Source organism: Hyperolius riggenbachi, chromosome 2 (assembly GCF_040937935.1).
Source record: "Hyperolius riggenbachi isolate aHypRig1 chromosome 2, aHypRig1.pri, whole genome shotgun sequence".
Lineage (NCBI taxonomy): Eukaryota > Metazoa > Chordata > Amphibia > Anura > Hyperoliidae > Hyperolius > Hyperolius riggenbachi.
In genome coordinates, this window is record NC_090647.1 from 513,458,023 (window position 1) to 513,484,002 (window position 25,980).

General features: G+C 46.7%; 1 protein-coding gene across 15 annotated transcripts in view; it reads left to right on the forward strand.

The window, feature by feature from the left end:
- Positions 1 to 25,980, forward strand: part of LOC137547218 (uncharacterized) — a 742,288-nt gene that overhangs the window by 584,382 nt on the left and 131,926 nt on the right. For 12 of the 15 annotated variants that reach the window (XM_068270547.1, XM_068270550.1, XM_068270548.1 and 9 more), the window contains one exon: positions 23,135 to 23,216. In XM_068270547.1, the coding sequence (XP_068126648.1) occupies positions 23,135 to 23,216 (82 nt within the window). Of the gene's footprint in view, positions 1 to 10,780; positions 11,000 to 23,134; positions 23,217 to 25,980 lie in introns of those variants that run through there. The other 3 variants (XM_068270552.1, XM_068270554.1, XM_068270557.1) reach the window with 2 other exon arrangements.

The window sequence follows — 25,980 nt, forward strand, 5'->3', positions numbered from 1 at the left end:
GCTGCAGGGGGCTGGTGGAAGCCCCAGGTGAGTAAAACTCATATTTTTCCTGAGCCTTAAGTATCCCTTTAAAATACCAAGCTGTTACTGCATTTGTTAAGTCTTAGTGAATACTCAACAAAAATATTTTTTACCACAAGGTAAATTGTGCCACATGAACTTTTTACCGAACGGGGTTTAGCGGGTTTTAGCCTTTACTGAGGGACAGTTGTACCTACCAAACCTATACTGGAAACACCTGTACCTACTTAGCCTATACTGAGTGACACCTGTTCCTACCTAGCCAATAATGGGGGACACCTTTACCTACCTAGCCTATACTGAGCGACACCTGTACCTACCTAACCTATACTGAGCGACACCTGTACCTACCTAGCCTATACTGGGGGACACCTGTACCTACCTAACCTATACTGATTGACACCTGTACCTACCTAGCCTATACTAAGCGACCCCTGTACCTACCTAGCCTATACTGGGGGATACCTGTACCTACCTAGCCTATACTGAGCGTCACCTGTACCTCCCTAGCCTATACTGGGGGACATCTGTACCTAGCTAACCTGTACTGGGGGACACCTGTACCTTCTAGCCTAAACTGAGCGACACCTGTACCTAGCTAACCTGTACTGGGGGACAACTGTACCTACCTAGCCTATACTGAGCGACACCTGTACCTAGCTAACCTATACTGAGGACACTTGTAACTACCTAACCTATTATAGGGGACACACGTACCTGCCTAGCCTATACTGAGCGACACCTGTACCTACCTAGCCTATACTGAGCGACACCTGTACCTACCTAGCCTATACTGAGCGACACCTGTACCTCCCTAGCCTATACTGGGGGACACCTGTACCTAGCTAAACTGTACTGGGGGAAACCTGTACCTATCTAGCCTATACTGAGCGACACCTGTACCTAGCTAACCTGTACTGGGGGACACCTGTACCTACCTAGCCTATACTGAGCGACACCTGTACCTAGCTAACCTATACTGAGGACACATGTAACTACCTAACCTATTATAGGGGACACATGTACCTGCCTAGCCTTTACTGAGCGACACCTGTACCTACCTAGCCTATACTGAGCGACACCTGTGCCTACCTAACCTATACTAAGCGACACCTGTACCTACCTAGCCTATACTGGGGGACACCTGTACCTAACTAGCCAATAATGGGGGACACCTTTACCTACCTAGCCTATACTGAGCGACACCTGTACCTAACTAACCTATACTGAGCGACACCTGTACCTACCTAACCTATACTGAGCGACACCTGTACCTACCTAACCTATACTGAGCGACACCTGTGCCTACCTAACCTATAATAAGCGACACCTGTACCTACCTAGCCTATACTGGGGGACACCTGTACCTACCTAACCTATACTGAGTGACACCTGTACCTACCTAACCTATACTAAGCGACACCTGTACCTACCTAGCCTATACTGGGGGATACTTGTACCTACCTAGCCTATACTGAGCGACACCTGTACCTCCCTAGCCTATACTGGGGGACACCTGTACCTAGCTAACCTGTACTGGGGGACACCTGTACCTTCTAGCCTAAACTGAGCGACACCTGTACCTAGCTAACCTGTACTGTGGGACACCTGTACCTATCTAGCCTATACTGAGCATCATCTGTACCTAGCAAACTTGTACTGGGGGACACCTGTACCTACCTAGCCTATACTGAGGACACCTGTAACTACCTAACCTATTATAGGGGACACACGTACCCGTCTAGCCTATACTGAGCGACACCTGTACCTAGCTAACCTATACTGAGGACACCTGTAACTACCTAACCTATTATAGGGGACACCTGTACCTACCTAGCCTATACTGAGCGACACCTGTAACTACCTAACCTATACTGAGCGACACCTGTAACTACCTAACCTATAATGGGGGACATAGCCTGTACTGGGGGACACATGTACCTAGCTAGCCTATACTGGGGGGCACCTGTACCTGGCTACCTACTTCCAATAATCTACAGGGGATTCAGAAAACATATGGGCACCGCGCGGTGGGCGACACAGGAAAGGTAATGTATAAATGCACACACGGGGGTACATTCATGTACCGGGGGAGCGGCGAGGCAACGGACACGGACGATTCCCGACAGATTTCATGTTAAAATCGATCGGGAATCGGCCTGCTGAGTATGGGCAGCCGACCAATCTCTCTCTAATCAGACTCGATTAGAGAGAGATTGGTCTCTTGATCAAATCTTCCCATCATCTCTAGATGTATGGCCACCTTTACATTCGTGTTATTGCAGATTGAGCAGCTGCCGCTTGAAAGTATAAATGATCAGAGATTTTGGGGAGTAATTTTTAAATTTAGTTTAGATTTTGTGTTTCAAGCTTTTATTAAACTCAAAATGTATACTAGACCCTTGCTTGACACATTTTGGTAAGTTACAGGAAAAAAGGTTATGGAAATTAATTAGGATCACTTTTTGCACTGAAATCCAGGAAACACTGAATGCCAGGGAGGTTAACCCCCTTGCCGGTTATCCCGAGCTCAGCTCGGGGTAACCTGCGCAGGAGGATTTCTCAGGCCCCGCTGGGCCGATTTCTATCAAATAAAAAGGAGCACACGCAGCCGGCACTTTGCAAGCCGCGTGTGCTACCTGATCGGCGCCGCAGCACGGCGATCCGCCGCGTGCAGCGGCGAAAGAGGGTCCCCCCAGCCGCCCGAGCCCAGCGCAGCCGGAACAAACAGTTCTGGATCGGAGGCGGCTGACGTCAGGACGTCGGCTGACGTCCATGACGTCTCTCCGCTCGTCGCCATGGCGACGAGGAAAGCGAAACAAGGAAGGCCGCTCATTGCGGCCTTCCTTGTTACTTCTGATCGCCCTCCGGCGATCAGAAGTGCGCATACGGAGCGCCCTCTAGTGGGCTTTCATGCAGCCAACTTTAAGTTGGCTGCATGAAATAGTTTTTTTTTTATTAAAAAAAAACCCTCCCGCAGCCGCCCTGGCGATCTTAATAGAACGCCTGGGAAGTTAAAGAACAAAGTATTTCATAAAAAGTTTTCATTCATCCTCATCTAGGATGTCTTTTGTGTGCTGCCTTTATTTTTGTGAGCAGTGTATACAGTCGCTAAAATCATTAAAAGTGAGAGAGAAGTGGGAGGTAATGCCTTAATGGGGTACAAACTCTTGACAGCTCGAGTATATTGGTCTTTGCTGTGGACCCCAATATTCCTCAACTGACCCCTTTGCTGCATAACTTATCCTACCCTGTCTCTAATTCCCTAACTTACCCTAGAGCAGGGGTCTCAAACTCAATTTACCTGGGGGCCGCAGGAGGCAAAGTCAGGATGAGGCTGGGTCGCATAAGGGATTTCACAATCAGCAGCTAGATCACAGAGAGGGGCGGGGAGAGGCGGCGATCTGTGCGGCGATTGACGTCAGGAAGGGCAGAGCTGAAGCTGAAAGCTCTGCCCCTTCCAGGAAATGCCAGCGGATTGCCCCCCGGGCAATTTGGGGGCTCTGCAGCCCTCGTTTAGCGGCGGGGATTCGGCGGATTACTTGGGAGCACTGAAGAGAACTATAAGGAAGCTTTTTCTGGTGCGGGCCACAAAATATTGTATCGAGGGCCGCAAATGGCCCACGGGCCACGAGTTTGAGACCCCTACCCTAGAGCCAGTGTCGTATGTAGGGAAAACTGGCGCCCGTGGCAAGCACTAAAACTGCGCCCTGGGGAAAAGGAGGGGTATGCCTGAGGCCTGAACTGCAGCACTGTCAATAAGGGCTCGTTTCCACTATAGCGAGTCCGCATGCAGGCACCATATGCGGATTCGCATAGGCAATACAAGTGGATGGGATTGTTTCCACTTGTGCGTCGTGCGGGTGCGTTTTGGCGTGCGGGGGAAATCTGCATGGCAGAGCCGTCAGATTTCGCGTGCGGCAGGAATGCGGGCAAATCGCCTGCAATGCTTTTAATAGGGAAATCGCATGCGGCTTTGTCATGCGGATTTCCGTGCGATTTCGCATGTAAAGCTATGGAGCTTTACACAGGCAGTGACATGGTTAAATTCGCCTGGTTCCTTGCCATGTGAAATCGCATGGGAAATCCGCATGCGGAAATGCATCCGCATGCGATTTGGTCTGCGGTGAAATCCTGGCGATTCCACACCGCAACAGTGGAAACAAGCCCTTAGAATAGATGCAGAACGTCAGCTATTGAGTGACATAAATAAGGGACCATGTACACACTTCCTCAAACATAATTAGGCAGCAGCATATTCTCCACATAATAACTAGGCATCTCTCACAAATAACAAATGTCCCAGTGAAAGACCAAACCCCCATCACAGACCCCAGTAACAGACAACCACCCCATTAGTGTTAGCCATCGGAGGGGGGGATTATTCTTAGGCATGGGAAAGGGGAGGGTAGTGTTAGGGAGAGGTTAGTGTTACGCAGAGGAGAGGGGAGCTTAGTGTTAGGCATGGTAGATGTTAGTGTTAGGCATGGGAGAGGTGAAGTTAGTGTTACACGGGAGAATGTTAAACAGGGGAGAGGAAAGGTTAGTGTTAGGCAGAGGAGAGGTTAGTGTTAAGGTGGCCACTAGCGATACAATTTGCCAAACAATTATTCGTATGAAAAAAACACATATTCAGGCACATCGCCTCTAGGTAGGAAATTTAACCTCCCTAGCGTTGTGGACGAGCTAGGCTCATCCAGAGACGCCGGAGCTCACCGCTCAGGCCCCGCTGGGCCGATTTGAATATTTTTTTTTTAAACACGCAGCAAGCAAAGTGCTACCTGATCGCCGCCGATCCGCCGCTACCCACCGCGATATAGCGCCCCCCCCCCAACCGAGACCCCGTGCACTGCCTGGCCAATTAGTGCCAGGCAGCGCTGAGGGGTAGATCGGGTCTCCCTGTGACGTCATGACGTCACGACGTGCGTCGCCATGGCGACGGGGGAAGCCCTGATGGAAATCCTGTTCAGAACGGGATTTCCGGACAGGCCATTGCGTCGGCGGCGATTGGAGGGCAGGGAGGGACGCCGCAGGGAGGGGTGAATCATGTAGCTAGCGCTAGGCTAGCTACATGAAATATAAAAATAAATGTGCAAAAAACGTTCCCGCGGCCGCAGGACCGCGGGAATCAGAACGCCAGGCAGGTTAAATAAGTAATTCAGGTAAGGGAGGTGCTAAAGGGGGTGTGGCCAGAAAAATAGTGAATACATTTGTTTGAACATTTGCATGTGAGTGTGCAAGGGTTCATTGTTTTTTGCGATCATTCATATGAACGATCGGGAATGATCGTTTGGGACCACTAACAGACGAAAATCTCCTAACCAATCAGATCTGATCTGATTTTTGGATAAATTCCACCAATCTGATCAGATTGGTTAGGAGGTTTTTGTTCATGAGTGGTCTCAAAGAATCATTTCCTTTTGTTTATACGAATAATCGTTTGTAAACTATCGTTAAGGAAATTGTATGGTTAGTGGTAGGGCTGAACGGTTTTGGGGTTTTAAACCGAAACCGCGATTCATGTGCAGACGATCTACAGATCGTCAGTAGCGTACAGCTCCACCTACCGCTGCCATCATACCATCTCTATCCAGCGATTGGTGGAGCAGTGTGCCGCTCTGGACTGGATTAGCCCCGCCCCCGCTGCCCGGCTCATTAACAATCGGCAATATGCATTGCTTTTACACAGCTTCTGTCAGTGTCAATCAGTGGCTCGAGTGGATCCGCCCCTTGTGCCTGGCTCAAGTAATCAGCAATACCTCTGAGTCGCCGCACATTGTTAACTGCCTTGAAGGAAATTTTTAATCAAATCGAAATCGCAATTTCGGACAGAAATTGCTCAATTCAATGTTTTCCTAAAATCGTTCGGGCCTAGTTAGTGGCAACCTTAAAGGTGTCCATTAAAGGTACAATCTTGATGGTACAATCTTACCACTTCTGGGTAATATGAGGGACTAACCAAACACACTGGATGCCTGGAGAACACTGCTGAAGGGTCCTCTGGACCTCAACGGAGCCGGTGCCTTGTCTCAGCCGGATTGCTCCTACGGCTTCAGGATATCTTCCACACAAAACAAAAGAGATGGCACACCACTGGCTGCAATAAACTTTGCTGTATTGGAACGAGTGTACACTACATGTTACGGATATTACATCCTTCCTCAGTTGTACACCTGAGGTAGGATGTAATATGAGGGACTATCTGAAACTTCCATTCAATACTAGCTCAGTTTACCTTTCTGCTACATAGCTTTGGTAAGTTTGTACAACCATGATGTATCATTGATGGGCACCTTAAAGTGTACCGATGACGATGGATATAAAAAACATGTACATACCTGTGGCTTCCTCCAGCCCCCTTTAGTGATCGCTGCCTCGCCGTCCTCCTGCACCGCATGGAATCCCCCATATTCGGCCGGTAAAGTGCTTCAGTCAGGGCAAGTCAGAGTCACTGGGAGCGCAATGCGGGCGCACAGCACAGTACACCCCAGAACGGAGGTCTTCACGGGCCAAACAGCGGAGGATCCAGGCGGCGCAGGACGGCGAGGGAGCGATCTGCCTGAAGGGGGTGGAGGAAGCCCCAGGTATGTGCCGTTTTTTTTATATCCCCCTATCTCAGGCTTCCTTTAAGGCATATGAGAGGGGGAGGTTAGTGTTAGGCCCAGGAGAGGGGAGATTAGTGTCGGGCACTCAGGTTAATGTTAGGCCCAGGAGAGGGGAGATTAGTGTCGGGCACTCAGGTTAGTGTTAGGCTCAGGAGAGGGGAGATTAGTGTCGGGCACTCAGGTTAGTGTTAGGCCCAGGAGAGGGGAGATTAGTGTCGGGCACTCAGGTTAGTGTTAGGCCCAGGAGAGGGGAGATTAGTGTCGGGCACTCAGGTTAGTGTTAGGCCCAGGAGAGGGGAGAATAGTGTCGGGCACTCAGGTTAGTATTAGGCCCATTAGAGGGGAGATTAGTGTCGGGCACTGAGGTTAGTGTCGGGCACTCAGGTTAGTGTTAGGCCCAGGAGAGGAGAGGTTAGTGTCGGGCACTCAGGTTAGTGTCGGGCACTCAGGTTAGTGTTAGGCCCAGGAGAGGGGAGATTAGTGTCGGGCACTCAGGTTAGTGTTAGGCCCAGGAGAGGGGAGATTAGTGTCGGGCACTCAGGTTAGTGTTAGGCCCAGGAGAGGAGAGATTAGTGTCGGGCACTCAGGTTAGTGTTAGGCCCAGGAGAGGGCATCAGAGAGGATAGTGTTTGGAAGAGGTTAAGGGAAGAGTAAAAAACTGTCTGGATCAGCTGTTCATGCCCAATCTGCAATTGTCGGCCTAATACAAGAGTATCACAATTTTCACAAGTATCACAATTTTGGAGAAGTCACAGTCTGCCCAGATACAATCCCCTCTCCAATAATACAGAGAGAGGAACGTGTCTCTGTGGAACTACAAGTCCCAGCATAGCATTCAGCAGAAACTTGGGCAGCACGGTGGCGTAGTGGTTAGTCCTCTTGCCTTGTAGCGCTGGGTCCTGGTTTGAATCCCAGCCAGGGCACTATCTGCAAGGAGTTTGTATGTTCTCCCTGTGTCTGCGTGGGTTTCCTCTGGGCACTCTGGTTTCCTCCCACATCCCAAAAACATACATACAAAACGTACAGAGGAATGTTAATTGGCTCCCTCCTAAATTGGCTCTAGACTACAATATATACACTAAATGATATAGACATATGACAATGGCAGATAGATTAGATTGTGAGCGCCTTGAGGGCCAGTTAGTGACAAGGCAATACATATAAATACTGTATACTGTATCTCAAAAGAGGCGAAAGAGTCGGCACTACAGTATACGCTGTTAGCAGAGGGGATGCTGCATTAACATGCACTTTCTCCTGTCACTCTGGTGTCATAGGTGTGCTCTGATGCTGGCAAGACATTATTGTACAATGGAGAAAAGGAAAGGGAGATCGGCATTGCTGATAAGACTTTTAATCCAGAGTGATGTATACAGATGCTTTCAGCACGCAAAACACTTGCATAACAATTAGGACACATCATGTCACAGGGCAGCACGGTGGCATAGTGGTTAGTGCTCTTGCCTTGCAAGCGCTGGGTCCTCGGTTCGAATCCCAGCCTGGTCAACATCTGCAAGGAGTTTGTATGTTCTCCCTGTGTCTGTGTGGGTTTCCTCAGGGCACTCTGGTTTCCTCCCGCATCCCAAAAACATACAGATAAGTTAATTGGCTTCCCCCCAAAAAATTGGCCCTAGACCATACATGCACTACACGATACATACATATGACCAGGCACGTGTGGAGGGGGGGTGCTCTGGGTGCCCAGGTACCCCCCTTTTTTAAATCTTCAAAAAAGGCCCATCTCGAAGTGCAAAATAAGCTCCAATGACAAGCCCCGCCCCTGCCTGGGACACTTTCAAGTTAGGAGGCCCAGACAGGAATCCCCCCCCAGCACCCACAGTGACCTACACTTCACCCAGCACCTACACTGAGCTCTACTGGCCGGATGGGATCAGTGAATAATGGCGCACAGCACCTATGCATAAAAATGGTGCCGCATTAAAAAGATACGCTTATCGGTATTTATCGTTAGTACTGCATAATAATGGCGCACAGGGAAAAAAGAAGAAAAACGGCACACACTAACGTTATTTATCAGTAGTGGCACACACTAACGTTATTTATCAATAGTGGCACACACTAACGTTATTTATCAATAGCGCCCTACATAAGCCAAACTGCAGACGTTATTTAACTGCAAAACGGTGAATGGATTTAATGTAACACTGTCAAGGTTAGGGTTAGGCACGGGGGGGGGGGGGGGTCTTAGGGTTAGGCACCACCAGGGGGGGTCTTAGGGTTAGGCACCACCAAGGGGGTCTTAGGGTTAGGCACCACCAGGGGGGGTCTTAGGGTTAGGCACCACCAGGGGGGTGGTTAGGGTTAGGCACCACCAGGGGGGGTCTTAGGGTTAGGCACCACCAGGGGGGTGGTTAGGGTTAGGCACCACCAGGGGGGGTCTTAGGGTTAGGGATAGGTACAGGGAGGGTTCTGTGTGAGAGTAGGGTTAGGTATACAGTACAATATACACCACCAGGGGGTGGTTAGGGTTAGGCACCACCATGGGGTTAGGCGCCACCAGGGGGGAGGGGGGGGGTTATGGGTTAGGGATAGGTACAGAGAGGGTTCTGTGTGTTAACGCTAAATAACGATAAGGCTTTAACGCTAAATAACAATAAGGCTTTAACGTTAAATAGCGATAAGCGGCAAAGGGATTAGCTGCAACACTGCGCCATTATTCACAGGCGCCATTTTCAGATGGAAGCAAGTGAACCTTTGCGTCTTACCATCTACTGCATCTGGGCACCCACTGCACCTTGGCACTTGCTTAGCAACCACTGTTATTGGTAACCACTTCTTCTTTGCCTGAAAAGAAGCTTGGGTGTTGATCAAGAGGGACAGAGGTTCCCAGTAATGAAAGGTGAGTCTGTGCCTCCACTGTGGGCTCCACTCTACCCACTCTAACCCACTCTAACAGCGGGCACCTGTCACTGCTGATTTGAGGGCGGTGGCACCAAAAGAGTTGGTTGGAAGGAGACACAAAGTCTACCTGATACTGCTATAAAGGTGTGTGTGTGTGGAGGGGGGGGGGGGGGGGGTTTAGACTGCCTTATGCTTTCTGGAGAGGGGGTATTACATACACAATTTAGCATGATTGATCAATTTCAAATTTGAGCACCCCCCCCCCCCCCCCTTGAGGATCCTCTGCACGGCCCTGCCCCTTCCTGCAGCACCCACACTGACCTCTACTTTTCCAAGTATCCCCCCCTTCCCCTCATAGCTGGCACTCAGTACTCGCACTCACATGACACCAAGTACCTGCACCCACTTAACCTGCATTCAAAGTACCTGCATTAAAAGCCCATGTGATGCCCAAAGCCCACCCATAGCCAGCACCCAGTACAGGCATGGCGCCAAGTATTCGCACCCATGTCACATTCAGTACCTGCACCCAGCACCCACATGACACTCGATACCCAAACATAGCCAGAACCCACATGACACTCAGTACTTACACCCAGAACCCACATGGCACCCAGCATCTGCATTCAGCACCCACATGAAAACCAATACCCCCATAGCCAGAAACGAGGGGGGGGGGGGGGCATGCGGGGGAAGGCATTGCCAGGCCCCTTTTTTAAATTTGAGCACCCCCCACTTAAGGACCCTCTGCACGGCCCTGCATATGACTATGGTAGGGACTAGATTGTGAGCCCCTCTGAGGGACAGTTAGTGACAAGACAATATACTCTGTACAGCGCTGCGTAATATGTCGGCGCTATATAAATACTTAAATAAATGTCAACATTGAAGCAATAGGTTGTGCAGACATACCAAATCTCGGAGCGTGGTGTGGTGGGTGCTGGGCGCAGATGCCTTACGGCCGTTTCACGCAAAAGGCAGCTTCCGTAGAAGCGCATTTTGCATGAAACGGCCATAAGGCATCTGTACCCAGCACCCACTACACCACACTCCGAGATTTGGTATGTCTGCACAACCTATTGCTTCAATGTTGACATGATGTGTCCTAATTGTTATGCAAGTGTTTTGCGTGCTGAAGCATCTGTATAAATCACTCTGGATTAAAAGTCTTATCAGCAGTGCCGATCTCCCTTTCCTTTTGTCCATTGTACATATATATACTGTACAGCGCTGCATAAGATGTTGGTGCTATATTAATAATAACTTTATCATGTGTTTTGTTTGTCTTATAGTGGGAAGCCAGCGTGGTCACTGAGTCACACCTACAGACAGTGCGGTGTCTATAAGCTCAGATGCGGCCATGTAGAAGGATGAGGGGGAGGAGCGCAGTCTCCCCGCCCCTCCCTGGCTGGAATGTTGGGCTTTATGCACACTATACACGTTCTTGTCTGATATAATTTGTGCATTTCTCCAATTAAAGAGAATCTGTACTCTAAAATTCTTACAATAAAAAGCATACCATTTTATTCATTATGTTCTCCTGGGCCCCTCTGTGCTGTTTCTGCCACTCCCTCCTGCAATCCTGGCTTGTAATTGCCATTTTTATGCAGTGTTTACAAACAAAAGACATAGCAAGTGATGGGCTGAGAGTAGCTCAGTGTGTGAGTCATACAGAGTATGCAGGGGGCCTGGAGAGGGTGTGTATAGCTTCTATCCTATCACAAGCAGCACAGCACATTCGAGCCTGACTGACGGAGCCCGACAGAGAGAAGAATTAGATCATATAACAGAGATAATACAGCCACTGTGCAATTAGGAAAGGCTGCAGTAAGCCAGAGCACATTAGAACAGGCATAGGAACTTATAGGATAGAAGAAATAAGGCTCAAAATTGTGTTACAGAGTCTCTTTAATCATATGTGATGATAACAGTGTGCTTTAGAAACTAACTAGAGAAACAATTTTATTGTGCAGTTTCAAACAGTACTGCAATGGATCACCCACGTGGCAACCTAGGTTGGTACCTAGGGCCCAATGGGTGTCAGGGGCCCAGTTGCCATCTTTTCTGACCCATTTGTCATTTGAGATGACCAAAAGGACCATAGGGGGAGGGGGGCAAAACTACTACCTTGCCTGGGGCCCTATTTCATCTTAGTCCATCTTTGAGCACTGCCGCTGCTAAACTGTTATCAAAGCTGTGCACTGAATCTGCAATCTTGTACACATTGTGCAATGCATAAACTGCATGAAGCCCATAGGAACAGTGATGTGCCCGAAAAATGACTTGCAAATCGCATGCTTCTAGTCATGGATTAACATGAAATGGAGCCCTAGGCAAGGTAGGAACTTTAATAGGAGAGTGGTGAGGAAAAGTGGCAGTTAGGCCCCCTGGCAACCATTAGGTCCCAGGCACCCGCCTAGGTTGCCTGTTTGATGAGAGTGCTCAGAGGTCCCTCACAACATCAGGCAGATTACAATGACCATGTGTATTGTATAAAAAGATTGCAATCATCAATCAATAGACGTCACATTAAATATGTTTAGTACAAAAATGCATATTTTGCTGTACTAATCGTATATAAATGTGGGGCAACCATGAAAATGGATAAAATCCAGTTATGTTTTAAAACAGTTAAAGTACCAGAGATGAACAGGAAAAAGTGTTCATACATACCTGGGGCATCCTCCGGCCTGATCGCTCCCTCTGCGCCGTCCTCTGCCTCCTCCACCTTCTGTAAGGGGTATCTTGGGCCAGTAGGTGCATGCACTGTGCGGCTGCGCACGCTCCCCCATCTCTCTCCTGCGGCTAGGAGAGTTGTAGTGCTGCGCAGGTGCAAAAAGCTCCCAGAACGGGTGCGCGGTGGGGCCGGGCCGCAGTAACCCCCGACTGGCCAAGATACCGGGACCCCTTACAGAAGATCAAGAAGGCGGAGGAGGAAGCCCCAAGTATGTATGATTTTGTTTTTTCCTACTCATCTCAGGTTCCCTTTATGCCTGGTACACACTCTCAGTTATGATTGGCCAATCACTGACCAATTTTACCATCTCCATGTAGTATAAGGGTTTACTTACACAATCTGTTCATAGTATGCAATATCTGTTAGCCCTCATCCTACATAGAGGTGGGAAAATTGGTCAGTAATTGGCCAATCATGATTGAAAGTGTGTACTAGGCTTTACTCATAAAAAAAATAACAAAATGACAGATACCATTCTCTATTCATTCCCTTATGTTTTGTAGTACATGTAGAAGATCCAATATACCTCCTGTCTACATAAGGGCCCTTTCACATGGGCAGTTGAACTGTGTGCTTACCAAGCAGTTACCAGGCAGCGACGAGCAGTTACCAAGCAGCAGTATGTACCAGGCAGCAGCAAGCAGTTGTGAGAGTTCTGCAGGCTTTTCACTGCCTATCAGCTGCTGGTGTGAAAGGGCCCTAACTGTTCAAGTATCTCTTCCTCTGTTAGCATATCCCTTCCTCTGATAGGAGCCACAACCTACTCAACACCCTCTATGGCAAAAGTCTTCAGACTTCCCCATGCAGATCTTAAGCCTGGTACACACTTTCAATTTTGATTGGCCAATCACTGACCTATTTTACCACCTCCATGTAGTATAAGAATCAACAGATATTGAATATTATGAGTACTTTGTGTAGATAAACCCTCATACTACGTAGAGGGGGTAAAATTGGTCCGTGATTGGCCAATCATTATTGAAAGTGTGTACCAGGCTTAAAGGTTGCCACTAACAATACGATTTGCCAACGGATCATTCACAAACAATTTTTTGTATGAACGATTGGAAATGATCGTTTGGGACCACGAATGGCCAACAAGCTAACCAATCAGATTAATTAAATCGATCCGATTTTCAGCTCCATCCCATCAGTCTGATTGGTTAGGAGATTTTTGTCCATTAGTGGTCCCAAACGACCATTTCCGAACGTTCATATGAATATTCGTTTGTAAACGATAGTTCAGCAAATTGTATTGTTAGTGGCCAGGGAATCCGAGGTGAGAGGGATATTGAGGCTGCCATATTAATTTTCTTTTAAACCACACCAGTTGCCTGGCAGCCCTGCTGATCCTGTGTCTCTAATACTTTTCACCATGGACCCTGAACAAGCATGCAGCAGATCAAGTACTCTGACTCGGCTGACTCAGGTTTTACTGGATTAGCCATATGCTTGTTCCAGGGTTTTGACTCAGACACTACTTATGCCAGATCAACAGGGCTGCCAGGCAACTGGCATTGTTATAAGGAAATACATATGGCCACCTCCATATCCCTCTCACCTCTGGTATCCTTTAAAGGTGTCCATTAATAGTACAATCTTGATGGTACAATCTTACCGCTTCTGTGTAATATGAGGGACTTTCTGAAACTTCCATTCAATACTAACTCCGTTTACCTTTCTGCTACATAGATTTGCTAAGTTTGTACTATTGCGATGTATCATTGATGGGCACCTTAAAGTGTACCTGTGACGATAAATATAAAAACATATACATACCTGTGGCTTCCTCCAGCCCCCTTCAGTGATTGCTGCCTCGCTGTCCTCCTGCATTGCCTGGATCCTCCGCTATTCGGCCTGTAAAGTGCTTCGGGGTAAAGGTGTCCATTAATAGTTCAATCTTGATTGTACAATCTTACCAGTTCTGTGTAATATGAGGGATCTGAAACTTCCATTCAATACCAAGGCCCCATTCACACTTAAAAGCGCAAAACGCTGGCGATCACTGCCGGCATTTTGCGGGAGTTATTTTTCAGCTGAAAAAATCACTGAACACTGCGGCGATTTTTCCGCGATCGCGTTTAGCGCTTGTATAGCACTAAAACGTGATCGCCGGGAAATCGCCTGAAAATGGTGCAGGCTACGCCTTTGTGCTTGGCGATTTGTGTTAATCGACGGCGATTAACGCAAATCACACAAGTAAGAACGGGCCAATAGGGTTTTATAGCACTAGCGCTTTAAAAAGCACCAGCGCTTGAGCGTTTTGCCGAAATCGCCAGCAAAATGCTCTAGTGTGAATGGGGCCTAACTCAATCTACCTTTCTACTAAATAGATTTGGTAAGTTTGTACAATCACTGATGGGCACATTAACGCTGGGAACACGATGCAACTTCTAGTCCGATAGATGGGAATCGGTCGATTATTTCTGACATGCCCGATCTGTTTCTGATCGAGAAAAGGATCAATTTTGCAAAGTTATCATCGGAAAATGGATCCCTTTATCTATCTGGAGCAGTTTATACATGTACATATGGTACAACTTCTGTCCGATCACTTGTTGTTCGTATGGGAAATTGTATTGTGTGTTCTCAGCATAAGGCATATGAGAGGGGGAGGGGAGGTTAGTGTTGGTCACTCAGGTTAGTGTTTGGAAGAGGTTAGGAGTGAGTGCTGGCCAGATCAGCTGTTCGTGCACAATCTGCGGTTGTCGGCCTAATACATGAGTATCACAATTCTGGGCAGTCCACAGTTTGCTCAAACAGATACAACCCCCTCCCTAATAACATAGAGAGAGGAACATGTCTCTGTGGAACTACAAGTCCCAGCATAGCATGCTGATAATTCAGCAGACACTTTAGAAGTTTTTTGTTTTTAAACTGTGGGCCATCTCTCTCCCTCCAGCACTCTCTTCTATATTCTTAAGCTACATGCACATATGCGAGAATCGTTTCAGCCACTGATCGTTATGTGTGCACAATGGCCGCTAATTGATATTGCACCATTAAATATCTGCCCAGTCGGATTTTTAACGACCACCGATGGTCGCGCATGACTGTTGTGCAATGCTTTTTTACAGTCCCCGCCGACCATTGGAACCGTTCTGTTGTCCACTGATCGTCGTCCTTCCCTCCATGGCAACAAAACACATCGCTAGTTTCAAGGCTAGGAATGTGTCTACACAACATTGTTCCGCGAATTGTCACCCGTGTGTATTTATACTTGTGTGTATTTATACTTACCTGGGGTTTCCTCCAGCCCCATAAGTGACGTGGGCCCCCTCACTGTCCTCTTGCTACGCCTTCTGGCAATCTGGCCAGTTTTGCGCTTCTGGGCATGTGCTGCCACACACGCCCTCACCACGCTCCCTGCCCAGGAGCATTCTGGGCCTACACAGTACTACTGCATAGGCTGCTCCCGGCTGCCGGACTGCGACAGGGGGTGCAAAGGAAAGCGCGGCCAGCCAGATTACCGGAGGGGATTACAAGGCAATGGAGCGGCTGGAGAGGGAGACCGCGTTTCTCACGGGGCTGGAGGAGGCCTCAGGTCAGTATAAATACACACATATGCCATTCAGGTTTTGTTTAACTTTTCTATATTATGCTCTTTGCTCTGTTTTACCATTTCCACATACACAATCACACAACACACACAATATTACTACATACACAGTCACACAACACACACAATATTACCGCATACACAGTCACACAGCACACACACAATATTACCACATACACAATCACACAACACACACACAATATTACCACATACACAGTCACACCACACACACACAATATTACCACATACACAATCACACAACACACACAATATTACCACATACACAATCACACAACACACACAATATTACTACATACACAGTCACACAACACACACAATATTACCGCATACACAGTCACACCACACACACACACACACACACACACACACACACACACACACACACACACACACACACACACACACACACACACACACACACACACACACACAATATTACCACATACACAATCACACAACACACACACAATATTACCACATACACAGTCACACCACACACACACACACACACACAATATTACCACATACACAATCACACAACACACACAATATTACCACATACACAATCACACAACACACACAATATTACCACATACACAATCACACAACACACACAATATTACCACATATACAATTACACAACACACACACACAATATTACCACATACACAGTCACACAACACACACACAATATTACCACATACACAGTCACACAACACACACAATATTACCACATACACAGTCACACAACACACACAATATTACCACATACACAGTCACACAACACACACAATATTACCACATACACAATCACACAACACACACAATATTACCACATACACAATCACACAACACACACACAATATTACCACATACACAATCGCACAACACACACAATATTACCACATACACAGTCACACAACACACACAATATTACCACATACACAGTCACACAACACACACACAATATTACCACATACACAGTCACACAACACACACAATATTACCACATACACAGACACACCACACACACACAATATTACCACATACACAGACACACAACACACACACAATATTACCACATACACAATCACACAACACACACACACTATTACCACATACACAGTCACACAACACACACAATATTACCACATACACAGTCACACAACACACACACAATATTACCACATACACAGTCACACAACACACACACAATATTACCACATACACAGTCACACAACACACACACAATATTACCACATACACAGTCACACAACACACACAATATTACCACTTACACAGACACACCACACACACGCAATATTGCCACACAGTCACACAACACACACACACAATATTACCACATACACAGTCACACAACACACACACACACACACAATATTACCACATACACAGTCAGTCAGACACACTGTGACTCACTCCTTACTCATAAGAACTGCTGTGCACTTATGTGAAAGAGTGGGCGGGGCAGGGGGCGGATGCAGCACAACAGCAGCTTCCCTCTCCTCTATGGGAATTCTGCACACTGCAGGACAGCATATACTGCTATTATAATACATGCTGTATATGTACATGTGAATGTATATGGGAGAGACTAGGGAGCGAGCCCGTCTCACGCTCTGCTCCATTCCTACGTCTGCGGGGGCGTGGCTTAGCCCGTTGGGGGCGGAGCCTGGTCCCGAGCATTGACTAAAAATTAGGGGCGGAGCATAGCTCGAGCCTCTCGATCCTCTCTTCTCGTCAGACAGGGACGCGGCTCAGCTCAGGAGGAAGAGTGGGCGGTGCTGCAAGTAAGTACAGGGGCGGGGCAGCCACTGATCAGAACAGTAACCTGAGTGCCTATAAGCTGAGATGCGGCCATATATATATATGGATGAGAAGGAGGAGCGCAGTCTCTCCGCCCCTCATGGTGGCCCCTCCTCCGGCTGGAATCTCCGGCTTAACGGCTTTATGCACTAAACGTTTTTTTACCATTTCAATGTGTTGTTCAATTTCATTCTGCCATTAGTAATGTGTAACGTACAGTGTGATTTGAAACTGTATATATATATATATATATATATATATATATATATATATATATATATATATATATATATATGGTACTTGTGTATTATCCCGTCTAGCAGGACAGCTCGTCCGTTAGACAGGCTTAAAAAGTCTGCACTGTGTTTCTTTAGCAGCTGATTCATCACAGATCAGCTGCTCTGTTTGTTCTGCACGCCTAATGACTTAACGAGCTGAAAGACGTTTGTGCTGGGTGAAAGGAGAGGGTGTCCCGTGAATTTCTATCACATCTTAATTAGCCACTTAGCTAGAAAGCAGTTCCTTTGACACGAAGGCTCTGAAGTCCGTCCTCCTCCCTCCTCTCAATGGGCTTCAGATGGCTTTTTGATCCTTTTTTTCCCACACAAAACAAACGCCAAACCCCCCTCAAAGGACGGAGACATGAAAGCGCCCGGGCCGCCCCGCTGTCATGAGGAAAGCTGTGTTATTAGCCCCTCTAGCAGAACGGCTCGGGAGCAGCAGCTGATCTGTGGTGAATCAGCTGATCAGGTAACAGAGTGCAGACTTTTTCAGCCTGTCTAGCTGGTGCTCACACAATCCTTACTGGGCATATGTGTGTAATATTGTGAGTGTACAAAGAAGCATTTCATACTCTACTATAAGAAAACACATTTTGTCTCGAGCAGAGTATTACAGCAATCATTAACATTGAAAGATCTACATTTTTACCTTTACATTGACTCATGATTTATTGCTCTCCTTTCACCCAGCACAAACGTCTTTCAGCTCGTTAAGTCATTAGGCGTGCAGAACAAACAGAGCAGCTGATCTGTGATGAATCAGCTGCTAAAGAAACACAGTGCAGACTTTTTAAGCCTGTCTAACGGACGAGCTGTCCTGCTAGACGGGATAATACACAAGTACCATATAGATATATATATATATATATATATATATATATATATATATACATCCATATATACATCCACATATATACATACAGGGGAGAGCATGGAGCGTGCCCCGACTCTCGCGCGGTGGAGGTGTTGGGGGCGGAGATTGGAATGTTGGGGGCGGGTCCGAGTCCCGAGCATTGACTGACGGGCTCGAGCCTCTCCTCTAGTTCAACTTCAGACGGGGATGCGGCTCAGCTCAGGAGGAGGACGTGGGCGGTGCTGCAAGTGAGTACAGGGGCGGGGCAGCCACTGATCAGAACAGTAACCTCAGTGCAGTGCCTATAAGCTGAGATGCGGCCATGTAGGATGAGTGGGAGGAGCGCAGTCTCCCCGCCCCTCCTGGTGGTCCCTCCCCCGGCTGGCTGGAATCTCGGGCTGTATGCGCTCTATACACGGTTTTGTAGCATTTCAATTTGTGCATTCTCCCATTAATAATGTGTAACATGTACAGTGTGATTTGAAACTATATATATATATATATATATATATATATATATATATATATATATATATATATATATATATATATATATATATATATATACAGGGGAGAGTCAGTTTAAAGAGTGAGCCCCGGACTCTCGCTCCTTTCTTACGTTGGTGGAGGTGTGGCTTAGAATGTCGGGGGCGGAGGTTGGAACGCTGGGGGCGTGGCTTTGGAATGTTAGGGGCGAGGCTTAGCTCGAGGCTCGATCCTCTCCTCTTGTTTGGCTACTCAGATAAATGCAGCTGCAGGGGAGAAAGACGTGGACGGTGCTGCAATTAAGTAAGTAAGGGGCGGGGCATCCATTAAACAGAACAGTACCTTGCCGTACCCCATAGTTGGCGCTTGTTGGCTGGAATTATATAGAAGGGGCGGAACCATCCAGGATCAGGCCCCTCCCTGTCGGCACTGAAGGGAGGACAGCTGCAGATGGTAGCTACAGACAGCTGACATGCGGCCATGTAGATGATGAGGGGGAGGAGCGCAGTCTCCCCGCCCCTCCTGGTGGCCCCTTCCCAGGCTGGAATGATAGGCTTTATGCACACTATACAGGTTTTGCCCATCATGACAATGTGTGCATTTCTCTAATTAAATCATATGTGATGTGGACAGTGTGCTTTTTAAATGCACTACAGAAATGATTTTGTGCAGTTCCCAAGCAGTACTGCCAGAGCAGGATCATCCACATGGCACCCTAGGCAGGTGCCTGGGGCCGAATGTGTGTCAGGGGGCTCTACTGCCAGTTTGACCCTCTAATTTCAGGTTACCAAAAGGACCATAGGAGCAGGTGGGCAAAACCTTGCTTATGGCCACATTTCATCGTAATCCAATCCAGCACCCATTAGGTCCCAGGCACCTGCCTAGGTTGCCTGTTAGATGATCTTTCCAGAGGTCCCTCAAAACATCTGGCAGATTATAATGAGCAGATACTGTATATTACACAAAAAGATTGTAGTCATCAATCAATAGACATGTGGCATGAAACATGTATAGCCTATAAATGCATATTTTGTTAAACTAATCGTATATAAACGTGGTGCAGCCATGAAAATGGATGAAATCCAATTATATTAAAAACACGAAGGCTTTGTTCACATCTAAAATCAAAATTGCTGACGCCAGCGATTTTTTTATTTTTTGCGCGTTTTTTCCCCTCCCGGCGCTCCACTGCGCGCTACGATTTTATACAAAGCTCTTTTCCAGAGTGATTCTGTTTTTCCACTTCCTGACATCAGTCAGCAAGTGAACTCTTTCACCCGGAAATGAATAAATACAATGTATTTATTCATGAAAACGCGAACGCAATTTTTTTTCCTATACCTTCCATTGTAACAAAATCACCCTAAAAATGGTACATGCAGCGCTTTGCTGAGCGGAAAGCCAAGGTAAAGCGCTGATATGTACTATCCTATAGGGACTTATTACACAAGCGCTTTTAGGGCTATTTTGAAAATCGCCGGGCTGAAAAAATGCGCAAAACGCCCTCGGTGTGAACTAGCTCTTATTCGTAAAGGAAAAAAAATGGCACTTATCAATCCCTAATGCCTAGTAAACTCAATGCAATTTCCCATCAGATTGATGGTCAAATCGATTATTTCCGACAGGTCCAATCTAATTTCTGACCGATTTTCCAACCACTTCTTTACAAAATCGTCCAGAAAACAGATTGGCGCTGTCGGAAATAATCAGTTTGATTGTCAATCTGATGGAAAAATGGATTGTGTGTACTGGGCATTGTGTTTTCTAGTACACATGTAAATGATCCAATATACCTCCTGTCTACATCTGTTTAATGAACATCTATAACAAGAGGTATATGGAGGCTGCCATACATGGACCTGAACTCTTGCACAGAACAGAAGGAAGACATAGAGAAATGTACCCTGTATGTATTTAGAGAGTTTCATTCCCCCTCATGTGTGACTAATCACAAGTTGTAATTTGATCTCTCCCTGTGTCACATGACTGCCACGGCAGAGATGGCAGATAAGCTCATTTGAAAGCACAGGCTGTAAACAATATGTCTGCTTACATGAATTAGGAAGTAGAAACAGTGCATATTTATTATAAGATTTGTATCAGCTATAACAAAGACTTTTTTTGCTTAAAGGTTATCATGCTGTTGCGTATCTTTTAGAGCAGAGATGACGTTATGAGTTCAGGTCCGCTTTAAATGTTGCATGGCTGCCCTGCTTGATCCTCTGTCTCTCGGGCTAGGAACACACATAGCAGAAGCGCTAGCGTTGCAGAGAACGCAGCATTTTTGGCGCTAATGGAAGTCAATGGGCCGCATCAAAAAACGCATATAAAAAACTCATATGCGTTTTGAAACATGCGTTTGTAAACACGCTGGTTTTGTTGCATAATTATCAAAAACGCACATAATGAACATCAATGGTAACGCAATGGTATGCGTTTTTCATGTGTTTTATATGCATTTCTTTTTATTATTTTCTGATGTGTTTGCGCTTCCTGTTGTCTTCCTAGTGATTTGCATAAAACGCAATCGAAAAACGCATACAAAACGCATATGCGAATCGCAAACGCATAAAAATGCCCGTAAAATGCTAGAAAAATGCATATGCGGAAAAAAACGCAACACACCATGTCTGTACAGCACCTGTGGTCCCCAGCGATAGCGGTCACACGGCCTCCAAGTGGACAAACTGCACATGTGCAGCGTAGTATGTCCAAGTCAGAGGGCGCTGACCACACTGACCAGGACTAATAACAGCGGGAGTGATAGGGAAGCAGAGGCAGATGTCGGGCAGCGGGAGGTGCAGTAAGCCTATGCACACCTCCCCACACAACACGCAGGGCGTCACTTTGTGCATTTGTTTAGGACTCAGGTATCCTTTAAGTCTGGTACACACTTTTAGGGCTTGTTCACACTGCAGGCGTTTTTGTTATTTTTTAAGCGCGGGCGATTTTTCAAAATCGTCCTATAAGCGCTTACACAATGATTCTGTATGGTAGTTCACATATGAGCGGCTTGTTTGCGTTTCACTTTGTAAAGTTGTGTTTGATTGATTGATTGCGTTTGCGTTTTTAAGAATAAACACGTTGTATTTATTCTTTTCCGGATCAAAGAGTCCACTTCCTGACCTGCGTCAGGGAGTGAAATGCCAAAACGCTTGGGAGAAACACGTTGGATACCGCTAACCACGAAAACGAATCGCCCACCCAAGCGTCGGGAATTGGAAAAAAAAGCCTCAAAAAAGCCCACCGCGGATGGACACGCGAGCGGAATGCAATGTGAACAAAGCCTTAGGGCTCAAACCCACTTGCCGCCTTTTCAAAGCGCTTGTGACTTGAAAAGCTCTTGTTAATGTAATGCTATCTTACTGCTAGTGGTTTCCAGGCCTCCGTTATCATTGGCCAATCACTGACCAATTTTACCACCTTTATGTAGTCCATAAGACCCCATTCATACTTGCGTTTTCAACCGGCGTTTTGCAGGACTGATTTTTCCGCGATTTCACGCAGAAAAATCACTGAACACTGCTGCGATTTTGATGCGATCACGTTTAGCGCGTCTATAGCACTGAAACGCAATCGCCGGGAAATCGACTGAAAATGGTGCAGGCGATGCGTTTGCGTTTTTGCCCGTTTTTGGGTGATTTGCGGCGATTAGCGCAAATCGCCCAAGTAAGAACGGGCCCATAGGGTTTCATTTTCGTTATCGCTTTTAAAAAGCGTTTGAGCGTTTTGCCGAAATCGCAGGCAAAACGCTTTAGTGTGAATGGGGCCTAAATGTATTTTTTTGTGGTGCTGATCGTATATAAACAATAGAATACAATCATATTAACAACTCATTCATGAAAAAAATTGACATATGCCATTCACTCTTCAATCCCTTAGGTTTTCCAGCATACGTGTTGGAGATCGGGGGACGCAGCAGACGAGACCAGGAGCAGCAGGACGGTGGCGGCAGCTGGAGCAGGTGAGATTACAATGCATAGGGACTGGGGGGGGGGGGCACATTTACATTTGGGGGGACAGCAGCCAGGTGGTGAAGGGCAGCGTTACAAGGCCAATTCCCCAGAGATTTCATGGTGAAATTGATTGGGAATTGGCCTGCAGTGTATGGGCAGCCGACAGATCTTTTTCCGAGTAGATTCGATCAGAGAGGGATCTGTCCCTTCGTCAATCTGCCCAAACATTGCTAGATGTATGGGCACCTTAAAGGATACTTTATGGCTAACTTCAATTCAAAAAGGAAGCTTAATGTGTGCATTGGGAGCTGTGCGGATCCTTACCGGACCTCCCGTACTCTGGTGTCTCCCTCCGCTCTCCGGTAATAATCCAAATTCTCCTCTTCCTGTTCGGCGCGGTCATTGACCTCTGACCCGGACATCCTGCGCTGTGCATGCGCAGTATATCCGCCAGGGCGCTTTGTGACCACACTCCACATTGACGCCATATGATGTAAGCGCGTTCAAGTGGTCACAAGACACCCTAGTGCATATACTGAGCATGCACAGCACCGTATGTCCCGGTCGGAGGTCACCGACCACGCCGATGAGGAAGAGGAGGAATTGGATTATTACCGGAGAACAGAGGGAGGCGCCGAGGCATGGGAGGTACGGTAAGGATCCGCCCCGCTCCCCATACACACATTAGCGGTCCTTTTTAAATTGAAGTTAGCCCTAAAGTATCCTTTAAGGTGCCCATACATCTAGCAATGTTTGGGCAGATTGACTAAGAGTTATATGTAGGCTGCCCTATTTATTTCCTTTTAAGTAATACTAGTTGCCTGGCAGCCCTTCTGCTCCTCTGCCTCTAATACTTTTAGCCATAGACCCTGAACAAGCATAGGCAGATCAGGTGTTCCTGACATCTGTCAGATCTGACAAGATTAACTACATGCTTGTTTCTGGTGCGATTCAGACACTACTGCAGCCAAATAGATCAGCAGGGCTGCCAGGCAACTGGTATTGTTTAAAAGGTAATTAATATGGCAGCCTCCATAGTCTTCTCACTTCAGTTGTCCTTTAAGTTAGCACTAAGGTATCCTTTAACTGTTTAATCTATCCCTTTCTATGATAGGAGCCTACTCAGTAGCTTGTAAGGTAAAAGTCTTCAGACTGCCTCTGTGCAGATCTAAGACATGTCAGGACACATTAGGCCTCTTGCACACTGCAAGCGATTCCGATTCAGATTCCGCTTTTTAATCAGTTTTTACATCTGATTCAGATTCCGATTTGCAGTGTGCAGGGAGCAAACTGCTAATTGGAATCTGAATCAGATGTAAAAACTGATTAAAATGCGGAATCTGAATCGGAATCACTTGCAGTGTGCAAGAGCCCTCAGTGTTTCTTCTATTCTGGACATCATTAATATGCTCCCTTGCTCTATCTTTTAAATGACAGCTAGTCCATCCTACATATTGAATTTTGCATTATGTGCATGTAATGACGTACAGTATCTCACAGAAGTGAGTACGCCCCTTACATTTTTGTAAATATTTTATTATTTCTCTTCACGGGACAACACTGAAGCTATGAAACTTTGGTACAATGTGAAGTTAACAGTGTAAATTTGTTGTCCCATTAAAATATCTCAACACACAACCATTAAAGGAGCACTGTAATGAGAATAATATGGAGGCTGCCATATTTATTTTCTCTTAAACAATACCAGTTGCCTGGCTATCCTTCTGATCTATTTGGCTGCAATAGTGTCTGAATCACACCAGAAACAAGCATGCAGCTAATCCAGTCAGATCTGACAACAATGTCAGAAACACCTGAACTGCTGCATGCTAGTTCAGGGTCTAGGGCTAAAAGTATTAGAGGCAGATGATCAGTAGGATAGCCAGGCAGCTGGTAATACATATAAGGAAATAAATATGGAAGCCTCCATATTCCTCTCCCTTCAGTTGTCCTTTAATGTGTAGACAGCTGGCAACAAATATGAGCACCCCCCCCCCCCCCCTAAGTGAAGAATGTCAAAATATCTGCCCAAAGCGACAGTATTTTGTGTGCCCATCATTATTTTCTAGCACATCACCAAAAACGTCTGCGTCGTCCATTGACTTCCATGTATTTCGCCACCGCTGGGTTGCAGCAGAAGTCTGAGGGTAATGCGCTGTTGACTTTGCATCGAGTTTGCGGCTGATCGGGAACTTCCGACGCGACGCAGTAAGTGTATTAGGTCACATAGACTTTCATTGCTGTTGTGTTACCCTGTGTGCACAAAGTCAGGAATCCGAGGAGGAACCGCACACCACTGTGGAGGTGCTGGACCTGAGTAACAGTCAATGATAAATCCAGAAGGTCCGCACACTCATATGTAGACCAAGTAACCCATTCTGTGTGTTTACCTTGACAAAGGGGACCCCTCGGGGGCCCGAAACGAATCGTTGGTTATGGAAGGGAATTGTGTCACGTTTTTTGAATAAAACAGCAGACTTGGTCTACATATGAGTGTGCGGACCTTCTGGATTTATCTGTGTGCACAAAGGGTAACACAATGCAAAGATAATGGACAAGCATACAAGGGGCCTTAGTAGCACCCTGTACATTTATCTCTGGTCAGCAGCTGCCAATGTGTGGTGCCCATACACAGTACAATAACAAACATTCCCATCTATTTGACCTAAACGATCGAAACGAATGAAAATCAAAAAATAATCTTTTTCTTTTTTGATCAAGAAAAACTAACTATTATCCCATCTTATTCAATAAAAATTTGATTGTGTTGGA